At 41.2% G+C, this 13,434-nt stretch overlaps 1 protein-coding gene across 2 annotated transcripts in view; it reads left to right on the forward strand.

Annotated features, from left to right (window-relative positions):
- Nucleotides 1-13,434, forward strand: part of LOC131253311 (rab escort protein 1) — a 67,972-nt gene that overhangs the window by 26,255 nt on the left and 28,283 nt on the right. For both annotated transcript variants that reach the window (XR_009175081.1, XM_058254270.1), the window contains exons 3-4: nucleotides 5,892-5,991; nucleotides 8,784-8,822. Coding sequence is in view for 1 of the 2 variants with exons in the window: in XM_058254270.1 (XP_058110253.1) it covers nucleotides 5,892-5,991; nucleotides 8,784-8,822 (139 nt within the window). In the remaining variant the exon portion in view is untranslated. The remainder of the gene's footprint in view (nucleotides 1-5,891; nucleotides 5,992-8,783; nucleotides 8,823-13,434) is intronic.

The following is a 13,434-nucleotide window of genomic DNA, read 5'->3' on the forward strand; positions in this document are numbered from 1 at the left end:
TTAGGTTGCATTGGGTATAGGTTGGTATACACTAAGGATTGAGGTTGACATCCACATGAGATCTTGTCCACATGAGGTTGGTGCCACGACCCTTTTCAAGACTCTGACAACCACGACCCATTGTTCATAATAACCAAGATCCCATTGTGTATGACAACCACGACCCTTTTTAAGTATCTGTCAACCACAACCCATTGTGCATGACAATCACAACCCTTTTCAAGTCTGTCAACCATGACCCATTGTGGATGATAACCTCCACTCTATTCAATTCTCTGTCAACTATGACCCATTATGGATGACAACCTCGACCCTTGTCAATCTTTTGTCAACCACGACCCATTGTGCATGACAACCTCGACCCTTTACAAGGTTGGCATCCACTGAGGGTCGAGGTTGGCATACAAATTGGTCGAGGTTTTCATCCACATTAGGTTGAGGTTGGCAAACACATTGGTTCGAGGTTTTCATCCACATTGGGTCGCATTGGGTGTAGGTAGGTATGTACTAAATATGAGATCTTGTCCAAACATGAGATCTTTTCCACACACTGAGGATCGAGGTTGACATCCACTGTAAGACAACCTCAACCTCGACTGTCCAAATATGAGATCTTGTCCACATACCTTCATTTGCCATTTCTATGGAAGCTAGAAGATGCTAGAGCTGGAAAGATTACAGAGATAATCACGGTGAGGGGCAGTGGAGGGTCCCAGAGAAGAAACTTTAAGAGGCAATGGTGGGGTTGAGGTTCGGTATGGGGCCTTGCGGTCGTTTTGGCCTTATGTACATATCTTCGTGCGACGTCTCTAGGTCCCATTTTGGGCTTTTGGTCAAATCCACTCTGTCCATTCTCTTTGTAATTTTTAAGAAGGCAAATGTCTAGAGAATGATCAAAATCTTCAAATTTGATGGTCCACAACACAACAAGACAGTAGGAATTGTACAGGCAAACCATTGGTCCTTTTTCCTTACTGTGGGCCACTGATAGCTCGATACAGTGTGAAGATTACACATTTTTAAGGAAATCATAAGCCTTGAATATTATTAATGGATTAGATCGATGAGCCTTGTGATCAAAATGATAGGATCGACCATTGGTTTTGGGCATCGAGAATCGTGAATCTCTCCGACTTCTCACTCTGCCATTTTTTCTGTACCTACATGCGATTAACCAGAATGGTACAAAGTCAGGTCTGTGGGGCCCACAGTGATGTTTATATGTCATCTAACCTATTCATCATATCACATATACATCTATGAAGGGAAAGTAGAAATATCATATTAATAAAAAAGGTGTATGGCCCACCTGGTAGTTTTCAATGGTTTCGCGTAACCCATACTATTTGTTATGGTGTGGTCCACTTCATTTGTACGTAACCTTCAAATTTTGGTATATATATTAAGATGAAATCGCACAACTGATGGACTGTGTGGATTGAAACCTTAAATCACAGTGGACCCACAGGTAGGACAAAAGCATACACCACATGACTTATAGCCGTCGTCCTCTGTTCATCATAAATAGGCTTTTTTTGCAAGGGTAATTTGGTCCAAACAAATATACAAAGCTTGTCAGATGACTACTCTTCGGAATATTTGAAACTTCCAAACATTCCGAGAACTTCGCCATAGGATGAGCTTAAAACGGTCAAAATGCCTAATTGAAACTTCAACACCCTTTCAAGAGAGGAAACAGAATTGCTTAAGAGGCCCTTCACAGAGGATGAAGTGAAGGCTATGGTAGATTCCCTGGGGAGGGATAAAGCCCCAGAGTCTTGACAGGTTCCCTTTGGTGTTCTTCTAGGTGTTTTGGGATGTCGTTAAAGGCGATGTCATGAGTTTCATGTTAGAATTCTTCGAAAGAAGGTGCTTATTGGTAGACCTTGGGACATCCTTCATTGCTATTATCCTCGAAGATCGTAAGGGTGGAGAGCCTGAGGGACTTTAGACTAATAAGTTTGTTAGGCGAGTTGTACAAGATCCTTGCTAGAGTCTTGGGTTTTAGATTTTGCTTAGTTCTTAGCAAGTGTCATATCCAAGAATCAATGTGCTTTTGTTGTAGGGCGGCAAATTATGGACAAATCACTTAGGGCGTGTTTGTTTTCCTATCTACCACTGTAAATGGTGGTAAATAGGTAATTATAACCTATTCCCATTGTTTGGAAGAGGGGAAAGGGAGACAGTAATTACGCATCGATTTTCGGAATTTACTTTTTGAAAAAAGGGGTTGAAACGAGTGAGTGAAATTTATGGGTCCCACCATGATGTATTTGATTGATCCACATCTATCTATTTTATCAGATCATTTTAGGACTTGTGCCAAAAAATTAGGCAGATTATAAGCTCAAGTGGACCACACCGCAACAAACAAGGGGATATTGACGTCCATCATTGAAATGGGAAGCCATCCATGGGTCCCACACTGATGTGTATCTGTGATCCAACTTGTTCATATGATCACACAAACACAGATGAAGGGAAAACACAAATGATGGTGTATCAGCTTGATGCAAAACTCCTATGGCCCGCAAGAAGTTTTCAATGGTGGTATTTAATTCCCCTGTTTCTTGTGTTGTGGTCCACTTGCACTTTGGATTTGCCTTGATTTTTGGTTAAAGCCCTAAAATGAGCTGTTAAAATGAATGGACGGCTTGGATCATACACATATATCATGGTGGTCCCCGCAAAATTTTGAACTTTTTCTTTGGTATTAGTGTCAAGTCAAATCAAAGGTCACTGTGTATGGGCGGCTGACGTGTATTTCAAATGGGAAATAATTATTATTTATTTACTTTTATTTCTAGCCGTAAATAAGAAAACAAACAACCCCTTATAGCACACGAGTGCGTAGATTCGACGTGTAAGGATAGTATGAAAGGAGTGATCCGCAAGCTGGATATTGAAATTCCTATGACCACATAGATTCTTGATTTCTGGATTATATGCTAGGCTAGATTGGGTGTGGGAGGAAGTGGAGAGGGTGGATTGGGGAATGCATCAGTTCAGCGAGATTCTCCGTCCTGGTTAATGGCTCCCTCAAAGGCTTCTTCAGAAGTTCAAGAGGCATGAGACAAGGTGACCTGCTTTTCCCTTTCCCCTTTGTGGTGGTGGCAGAAGTGATGGGAATAATGCTGGATACAAGGCAAGAGGTTGGTTTGCTCCATGGGTTCAAGATGATTCCAAAGGGTTGCCTACGTGTCCAAGCTTATGGAAAGGATTGGTTTCTGATGCAGGACAATCAATCACTTGCTCTAAAAGCTCGAACTGATAGAACACGGTGAATTAATCCCTTTATCTCATAGCCCAGGCCCCAAATCCATTGGTTAGGTCCTCGGCCGAACCCTCATCATGGGCCCCAAATCCATGGGTTCCGCCCCTTCGTGGCCCCCCCAAATCCATGGGTTCCGCCTCACACAAGCCACCCGTCTCACACGGGCCCCAAATCCATGGGTTCCGTGGGCTGCCCACCCCGAGTGTGCCCCTGCATTCCCACAGGCTACCCCACTCGAGCCCGGTGTGAAAATGCTCCTGCATTAATCACCGTCGGTGAGGAGTCTCGAACACGAGACCTCTCGCGCTGATACCAATTTGATGTAGGACAATCAACCACTTGCTCTAAAAGCTCGAATTGATAGAGCATGGCGAATTAATCCCTTTATCTCATAGCCCAGGGCCCAAATCCATGAGTTAGGTCCTCAACCGAACCCCCCTCGTGGCCCCAAATCCATGGGTTCTGTGGGCCGCCCACCCCGAGTGTGCCCCTGCATCCCACAAGCCACCCCACTTGAGCCCGGTGTGAAAATGCCCCCGCATTAGTTTCTCTTGGAAATGGGGAGAAGATTCACTTTTGGGAGGATTTTTGGATTAGGTAAACACCCTTGCATTCTGGTTGCGATTTGTTTCTCATTCTATCGAGTTGAGGATGTTTGGATTTGGTAAACACCCTTGCATTCTGGTTGCGATTTGTTTCTCATTCTGTTGAGATGCAGCTATATGGCCGCCCCTTGTCGCATGTACCTCATTGATGACGAACTAGAGGAGTGTGTCTCGCTCATGGATCGTATCCATCTTTGCTTCCTGGTGAGAGGGGACCAAGATAGGATGGTTTGGAGAAAAGATATGTCGGGGTGCTTTTAGGTCTTAGTCCTACTACTTGCTTCAAGCTTTGCGGAGGGATGGTGCACATGGGCAGACACGGCATGTGTGGTCTTATGGTGCCCCCTTGAAGGTTGCGACCTTTGGGTGGTTTGTCGAAAGAGAAAGGGTATTGACCATTGACAACCTCCAAAAATGGTTAGTGATGATTCCAAACGTTTGTCTCATGCATGGTGAGTGCCAAATTAGTTGATCATCTTTTCATTCACTTCTTAGTCGTGTGGAAGGTGTCAAATGGTATTCTTAGATACTTCAATATGTTTTGGACGATGCCGATCTCAACTGGGGATATATTCATGGCTTGGCATCGAGTGAAGCTTGGGAAGTAAGCAAGGGTAGTTTGGAGGTTTCGGTTGTTGGCCGCCCTTTAGGCAATAGGGGGGGAATGGGAGATGCTTTCAGAATGAGAGCAATGAAGTGGAGTGGGTCTCTAATAGGGTAAGGCTATATGCTGTAGGGTGGGCCTCTTGTATAGATCTTATGAAAGATTGTAATTTTCCTTTCTTTGGTTTGTGGCTTTTGTTTCTGTGGCGCAATCTCGGCGATAAAATTACCATTACCTTTCCAAAAAGTAAAAAGAGAAAAAGTATGGACCATTCGCAAGTTTTTTAAGCCAGAAGATTAGGAGAGGATATTGGAGAAAGAGGTAAAGTTGAGGAGAAAATTGGTGGGGAAATTTAACAAAAAAAAAATAAAAGGATTGGAGAAAAATAACTGTTCATCTGACGGCCACCTTTCACGTGTGAACAGTGATTCAGTTTGTGTGTGGGGCATGTTTTGGACAGTTTGGATTAGTGGGAAAAGTTGTTTGGAGAAATCTAATAATTCATCACCAAAAATTAAAAATAAAAATTCCAGTAATAGAGAAATAGGAAAGAGAAAAAAATCAACGAAAAAAAGTCATATTTTTGCTTTTTAGGAGTGTAGATAGATTTCGGTAAATTTTGCAGCCATTTTTATTAAAGAAAAAGATTTCAGTAAATGATTGCCACATTAACTTCAAGTAATTTGAAGAATGAGTTCTTGTATATGAGTATCCCTATATTCAGCTCTTTGCCTGTGTTGCTGTAAAATATGTGAAATATTTTGATATGTTATATTCATTGATGGATGTAGAAGCTGCAAAAGGGAGTTTTGAGTTCCGAGTGACTCATATCTTATGATTTGGAGTTGAAGGAGACCTAGTTTTCCATTTTTGGTTTGTCCACAAATTTATAACAAAGTCTCAATCTGTCAATCATGAATCTGTCTGTTTTTATTTTATTTTCATGAACTTCTGGGACTGTGATGTGGGAGTTAACCAAATAACTGCTGGAGATGTGCAGTAAAAATGCCACTGCTTTGAATTGGAAATCTCCCCATGTATTGAACCATGTTCGTTTTATTATTGGAGGTACTATATGCTTTCCTGCTGTTTAGTGATGCTTAGTATGTTGTACACTGTCCTTGTACTTAATCTAATAAAATGGTTGTGGGCTGCAGAATGGTTGCTAATGCATAGGCATTCATAACATCCTTGACATTTGCAATTTTATGCTTGTCTCCCAGTGGGATGTTATTCTTACAGCACAATTAACATAAAGAATTGTTCTTGCAGTTGAGTGCCCAGAATCTCAGTGTTTGACAATGGCAGTGGGCAATAGAATAGTTTGTTTGTTTATTGTGGGGCTTGGTCTCTAATATGCTTTGTAAATTCCTTTAAGTTATTCTCTTACCATCTGATACCTCTTCAGGTTTCCCAATGCATTAGGGGCATTCATTTATCCCATTTATGGGCAAGGAGAACTGCCACAATCATTTTGCCGTTGTGCTGCGGTTAAAGGTGCTCTCTATGTAAGTTTTGGTTGTTATAAAGTACCTATTTTGGGGAGATATTCTGACCATTCGTATGGTCTAAAATCATTCCTGTTTATTTTCTCTTTTGTTAATAAATTTATATTTAATTGAACAGTGGCATTGGTGCTTGTCCACAAACTATGTTGGCTTTTTCTGTCTATAATTTTAATATTTTAACGTTGTTCCATTCCATGCATCACTTACGGATATATATTAGTTTAAATTGTAATGATAAAGAATGTAAAGGCGATCCCAAATACCTTTAAAAAAAAAAAAAAAAAAAACCGACCCCAAATCGCTGGTACAAGGCTTTGATGATGATAATGACGATACATTATTAGATGAACCTGCCATGTTTAGTTGCTCAGTTTATCATCTTAAGTTGATGCCGTTAGGGTCTTAGCTCACTATTGGTTACATCATTTGTCTCCTTGTAGGTTATGTAATGGACTTGGTACATGAATTTTCAAAATTCCCTTTGTTTATATCTTCCAGCAAAATGGCCCTCTTGTTGGCTTTTTAATTGTATGATGCAAATAAGACTTTTTGTGCTACTGAGTGTATAATAACAGTAGACTGCAATAGAACAAAGTAAAATGAGAACATTGCTTTCTTCATGTCTGCTATTGAAAAGGAATTATGCCATTTCTGAAGGGTTGTGCTCCAGTGGTTGTGGTATGGGTACCACTGTAAGTGACAGTGGGACAGGGATGATTTGGGCCCATAAGGTGATACCAGGATGAATTGGGCTCACATTTTGTGTGCACAAAATCCAACCTGTCCATCGGATGCGTCACCCCATTTTACACTCGGGATCAAATTCTGGTCGATCAGAAACTCAGGTGGGCCACAACACATGGAACAAGTCGAGAGGGAACATCCACTGTTTATTGGTGTGGGGGGCCCAACATATTATATATATGGAATCCATGCCATTCAGACCCTTCATCTGACATAGAATGGTCAGGCCAAAAACCAAGATGTTTTCAACTAAGGTTGGCCCCATTGAAAATCAAGGTTCGGCCTCCCCTCCCAACTTGTTCCCTGTGCTGTGGCCCACCTGACTTTCAGGTTGAGCTGTATTTTTTGTATGTAGGGGTAAATTTAGGCGACTCATCTGATGGACAGGTTTGATGTGATATGTGATGTAAACATCACATGGGCCCCATATCATCAACATTGGCATTGGTACCACTGGAGCAAGCCCCTTGCTGAAATTATATAAGAATATGAACACAAGATATTGGATATAGATGGGATGTTACTATGAGATAATACAATAATTTGTACTAAATATATCATTAAGTCTATTTTAAAAATTCATCATCATCATCATCATGCCTTTGTATTCTGCCACTAGGAAGACAGGAACTCTGCTCTGCCCCTTAGCCAGGTCAAAGTGATAGGAGTTATTCTGTTGTGTCCCAGCTACAAACCAGGTCAAAGTTCCCAATTTTTGGAAAAGCACAATCCTTCGAGGATCGCAGCAGAGTTTTACCTTGACACCTTTCATCTCATGTCTTGTTACTCTTTTGTTGTTGTCCTCTCGATCACAAGGCCCATCTCTCTTGTCATTCTTGTGGCTGCTTGGAACTCTACCATCTCAGTACTCGAAGTTGATTGATCAAGTGAAAACAGAAATTCTGTTCAATCACATTTTTAAGTGATTTTGGCATGAGTACTGCCCATGACTGCTCGTCAATGGGGCTGGGCCATGGTTAAATGATTTGGCAACTCAGATCACCTTGTTCGGTCTCAGGTTGAGTTGCGACTCACCTGAGTTGGGGGTGAATTGGGGTACCGAATCAGATGGGATCTGACTGAGTCTGAGTCAACTTGGATGAGTCACATGAGACTCGTCTGATGCTTAACTAAAGCTGCTGCCTTGTGAATTCGCTAGGTTTCTAGCTCCTTACATCTATGAGGATGTACTGGTTAGTTCAAGGCAGCCTAATCTTTTGTGGAATATGTTTGGGAATTTTCGAGGTAATTTTTTGTTGTTTTTTTCTTTATTATTATTATTTTTTTTGGGCATGATTCTGTCCCCTTTTCGCAATGTATATTGTTGATCATATTGGACTGTGTTAAAGACTTCATATGGTGAATGTTGCTAATTATTTCAGAATAGAGGCATGTGTTTTATTCATTTTAAGTTGCCACTTGTCTTAACAAGTATACTGGATTGGAACTGTACCTGTTTATGCATTTTATGTATTATATGTTCTCTACTGTGTTGCTAATTATCTCCTCTACAATGTTTGTGACTTTTTGAGGTAATTCTTGGTTGTTTTTTTTTTTTTTTTTTAATTTTTTTAATTAATTATTATCTTCCCGTGATTCTCTCATTTTCACAATATATTATTGATCTTAATGGGCTGTCTCAAACTCTTCATATGGTGAATATTGTTCATTATTTCAGAATAGGCACGTGTTTTGTTTCATGTTAAGCTTGTCACTTGTCTTAACTAGTACATTGGATTGAAACTGTATCTGTTTATGCTTTTTATTTATTCAGCTATTTTCCCCATTTTCCTTTTCTGATAATCAACATGCATGGTAGTGTTTGCATTTGCTGGTCCCCAGTCCAGTAAAGGAGGGTTGATGTCAGGTGGGCAGCCGGTCATTTAACTTCCCCATGCAATCACGATAAAACATGATCCCAAATAGCTGGGCAAGGCTATGATGGCGATAGTGATGATTATTTTTTCCATATTTAACATTATGATTTTGGTGATCATTTATCATGAATAGAGCTACACGAAACTTGAAACTTCTTTTTTATTCTGCAGGTCCTACGTATGCCTGTGACTGGTTTGCTTCTTGATGAGGTATGTAAGCAAACTGTACCATTGATTTCATTTCGCATATATATTGAGTCGAATTCCATTATTTCTATACTATATAAAAGCAAATATAGCTTCTTTTTCAGGATTTCTGCATAATCAAAGTACCTTTGGTATTTCATTTAAACTATGAAAATACCCTCACCGTACACCATCACCCCAAGGGACCAAAATCATCTTTACGTGCAAAACACCCAACTCTGTGGGCCCACGATGTTGTATGTATAAAATCTACTCCATTCATCATGTACCATCCTCGATGCTAGGCCATGGGGCCAAAAATCAGCTAGATGCATAATTCAGGCGGGTCACACAACAGGGAACAATGGGGATGGAATGCCAACCATAGTTTGTGTTGTGGCAGTGTTTTAAATAGCGGTAGTGTATTGCGTAGTGTTCAACCCCCATAGCGTGTAGCGTAAGCTCCATAGTACTTCCATTTTTAATTTAAAAATAGGAAAAATATGATAAATAGTAAGAAAACAACAAAAAATATAAAAATGCATTAAAAAATAAATTGCATAGCAACCCCAATCCTACAACATTGCATAATAACATGCCATGCACACACCACAACAGGCCCCTAAAACCAAAAAAAAAAAAAAAGGAAGGAAAAAATGGATTAGAAACCCCTATCCTACAAGATTGCATAGTAACTGGCTTCCTAAAATGAAAAAAATTAAAAAAAATTGAAAAAATCCTGAAAGAAACAATAAATCTTCAATCCAAATAGAAAAGAATCATTAAAAAATATTAAGGGGAAGAACATACATCTATCAAGCTTGAGAAGAGATTCAATCAACAAAAGAAGAGAGGATTTTTGAGCTTTGCAGCCACACGGATATGAAAAGGGGGAAATGTGATTTTATCCTTCGTTTGAGCTAAAATGATCTTGAAAATACAGCAAATGGGCCTTCTCTGAGGGTCGATTAATCCACTAAAATTTCCCCTTTAGTGGCTTCAATCGAATAGAGGATTTGGGGTGGAGGGGTGCTTGTGTCGACCTAGGGTTTCGAAAGAGGGTTTTTTGAAAACCCTCTTTTGAAGAAGGCCTTTTGTTTTATGTTTAACTTTTTAAGTTATATTGAAGTGTGAGTTTTATACCATTTAAGATAAGAATGGGTCACCGCCATTTTATATGAAAGCTAAACTTTCAGGTGCTAAAAACTTTATATAAAAAAACACTGTAGCGTATGCAACATTCACTACACGCTACACAGCTATAGTGTACGCTATATGCTACAAGGGATTTATGCTATTTACATACGCTATGCGATGCTACGTAGTGTACACTACCACAATGCTGCGGGCATTATTCAAAACACTGGTTTGAGGTCACCATTGTGTGTATCTTTCATCAAACTCGTTGATTAGGTGTGACTCACTTGGACGAAGAGAAGATACATAAATCAGCTTGATCCAAAACTCATGCATGCCGCACCTCATGAAAATAGAGGTTTTAGGAGAAATATTACATTATTTGCATTGATGTGGCCCACCCGAGTTTTCTATCAAGGTGATCTTTGTATGTACAGTGAAAATAATGCTTCACACATGATGGATAGAGTGGATTTTATTTATACAACACTACCCACTGCAGGAAGCAGGTGTTGCGAGCGACTCTGGTCCCACACAAGGCCAGTTCCACTGCAAGTCCTTGTAGGATTGGCTTAATCTACAAGTACTGCTCATGGGTCACCAGTGTGTGCATATGGCATCAGACTTATTAATCCAGGACAATTAACCACTTGCTCTAAAAGCTTGAACTCTTAGAGCATGGCGAATCAATCCCTTTGTCTCATAGCCCAGGCCCCACATCTCATGGGTTAGGACCTCGGCCGAACCCCCCTTGTGGGCCCTAAATCACATGGGTACTGCTTCACACGAGCCACCTGCCTCACATGAGCCACCCACCTTCACACGGGCCGCCCACCCCGAGTGTGCCCCTGCATCCCATAGGCAACCCCACTTGAGCCCGGTGTGAAAATGCCCCTGCATTAATCACCCCCTGTGAGGAGTCTCGAACATGAGACCTTCCACTCTGATACCAATTTGATGTAGGACAATTAACCACTTGCTCTAAAAGCTTGAACTATTAGAGCATGGTGAATCAATCCCTTTATCTCATAGCCCAGGCCCCACATCTCATGAGTTAGGACCTCGGCCGAGCCCTCCCGTGGGCCCCAAATCACACGAGTACCACCTCACATGAGCCACTCACCTTCACACGAGCCACCCACCTTGAGTGTGCCCTTGCATCCCACAGGCAACCCCACTCGAGCCTGGTGTGAAAATGCTCCTGCATTACTTATCCATCAAGGTCGGCCAACTATGTAAGACGAATGCCCTAAAAATAGGCCAATCCAACCATCATATGGGCCACACGTGAATTTGGAGGTTTTCGGATGGTTGTTCTTTTTTCTTTTCCCTGTATTGTGGGACCCACAATGTCTTTTATATGCCATCTAAGACGTGCATTGCCTAAGCCTGCCATGATGATGGTACGCCTCAAAAATTAGGCATATAAAATCATTAGGTGGGCCTAACTTTGAAAACAATGGATATTCTCCTCCGTCTATGGTCCCTATTATGATCCTTTAAGACTCCTCTGGAATGAGCTTAACACCATTAGATCGAAATGGAATCTGTTGTGGTGCATTACGAACAGTATGACAATGTTTTGTTTGTGTAGGGGGCAATAACTTGATTGATCTTCCCCTCCTAGATGCAAGATTCACATGGTCTAATGGGCAAATTCTTAGTATCCACGGATTAGTTGGAAGCTTTACCTGTGGTTACCCAATGCGGTCTCCTTCATCCTATCTTGGACTGCTACCCCATCTTTTGGACATGTTGGAGGAAAGGCGGGGCCCCAAACCCTTTAGATTTGAACTGTCTTGGCTTTTGGTTGATGGTTTCCCTATGTTGGTCTCTGATTGGTGGTCCTCCTTTCACATTTCCGGCAACCCGAGTTTCATTCTAAGTCAAAAACTCAAAAAGCTCAAGGCAGAAATCATTTCTTTGAGAAAGGAGAATCGAATCAAACTTGAAGTTGCTGCCTGTAATTCTCTTGCTGCAATTCAAATGTTGGATGCATAGGAAGAAGTAGGGCCCTTATCGGAGGAGGAACAAGCTCTTAGAGAGAGAGCCATAAAGCGGATTATGCTAAGATTTCCCTTCAACATGAGATTAAGTGGAGACAAAGATCGCGAGCTCAAGGAAGGAGATGAAAATACAGCATGCTTCCATGCAATTGCGAGCGCAAGAGCTTGTTCAAACAAGTTAAGTTCCCTAGCTGTTAATGGAACAAATATTGAGGATCAACATCACGTAACAGATCACATCATTTCCTTTTACTCTTCCTTACTCTCCTCTGATAATTAGATTCGCCCTAATCTAGATAACTTGGACATCCCACACATCTTTGCTGAGGAAGCTTTTACTATCGAGAATCCTTTCTCAGAGGATTAAATCAGACTGGTTGTGTTCTTCCTTGACAAAGACAAGTCCCCTGGACCTGATGGATTTCCTTTGGCTTTCTTTCAATTCTTTTGGAATGATATTACGTCAGATAATATCTTTTGTCTCTGATTTCCATTCCAATGGTACCATCTCTTGTGCTATGGGGGCCTCTTGCATAGCCCTGATTCCAAAAAATGGAAGGAGCTTCTAGTCTCAAGGAATTTTGTCACATCAGTCTATTAAGAGCTCCCTAAAAAATCCTAGCCAAACTCCTAGCTTCCAGACTTAGATCCCTTTTATCAATAGCCATTTTGGAGACCCAAGGAGCTTTCCTTGTCAACAAAAAGATTCTGGATTGTACCTTGTTGGCACACATGTATCCATTCTTGTCATTCTTCTGGCCAAGGGGGTTTGGTTTGCAAACTGGACTTAGAAAAGGCTTTCAACCATGTTGACCGGGGCATCTTTGACTACATGCTTGGTAGATTTGGATTTGGTCCAAAATGGCGCAATTCGTGTTTATCTTTCTGCTTCCTTCTCCGTCCTTGTTAATGGTTCTCCTAAAGGGTTCTTCCCCTCTTCTAGAGGCCGAAGGTAGGGAGACCCCCTCTCTCCTTATTTATTATTGTGGCTGACAGTCTCAGCCGCATGATCGCTATAGGAGTGTTAAATAGCTACTTCATTGGCTTCAAGGTCTCCCCCTCCATTGAACCCATTTCCCACATCCAGTTTGCGGGTGATACGTTGTTATTCCGTGAAGCTTCCTAGTATGCCATTAACAACTTGAGAATGGTCATTTGGTGCTTTGAAGCTATATATCTGGGCTTAGAATTAAATCTCCAAAACTGAGCTCCTAGGTATCAATATCCCATTTGACACTTTCACTTCTCTTGCAATTGCTTTTGGCTACAAAGCTGGCAAATTCCCCTCGAAATACCTTGGTCTCCCTCTCTATATTGACAAGCCTATTGCCCACCTTTGGGACGTGGTTATCGAAAGGATGGAAAGAAACGATGATGGTGCTTCCTTATATTATTTTTTTCTAACACCTTGGAAAGAAAACTTACGCCTTGGAACAGTCTTTGTCTTTCTCTCAGACCCCGTCTTACCCTTATCAAAGGGTCTCTCTCGAATC

The sequence above is a fragment of the Magnolia sinica genome, chromosome 8 (assembly GCF_029962835.1).
Source record: "Magnolia sinica isolate HGM2019 chromosome 8, MsV1, whole genome shotgun sequence".
In the NCBI taxonomy this organism is placed as follows: domain Eukaryota; kingdom Viridiplantae; phylum Streptophyta; class Magnoliopsida; order Magnoliales; family Magnoliaceae; genus Magnolia; species Magnolia sinica.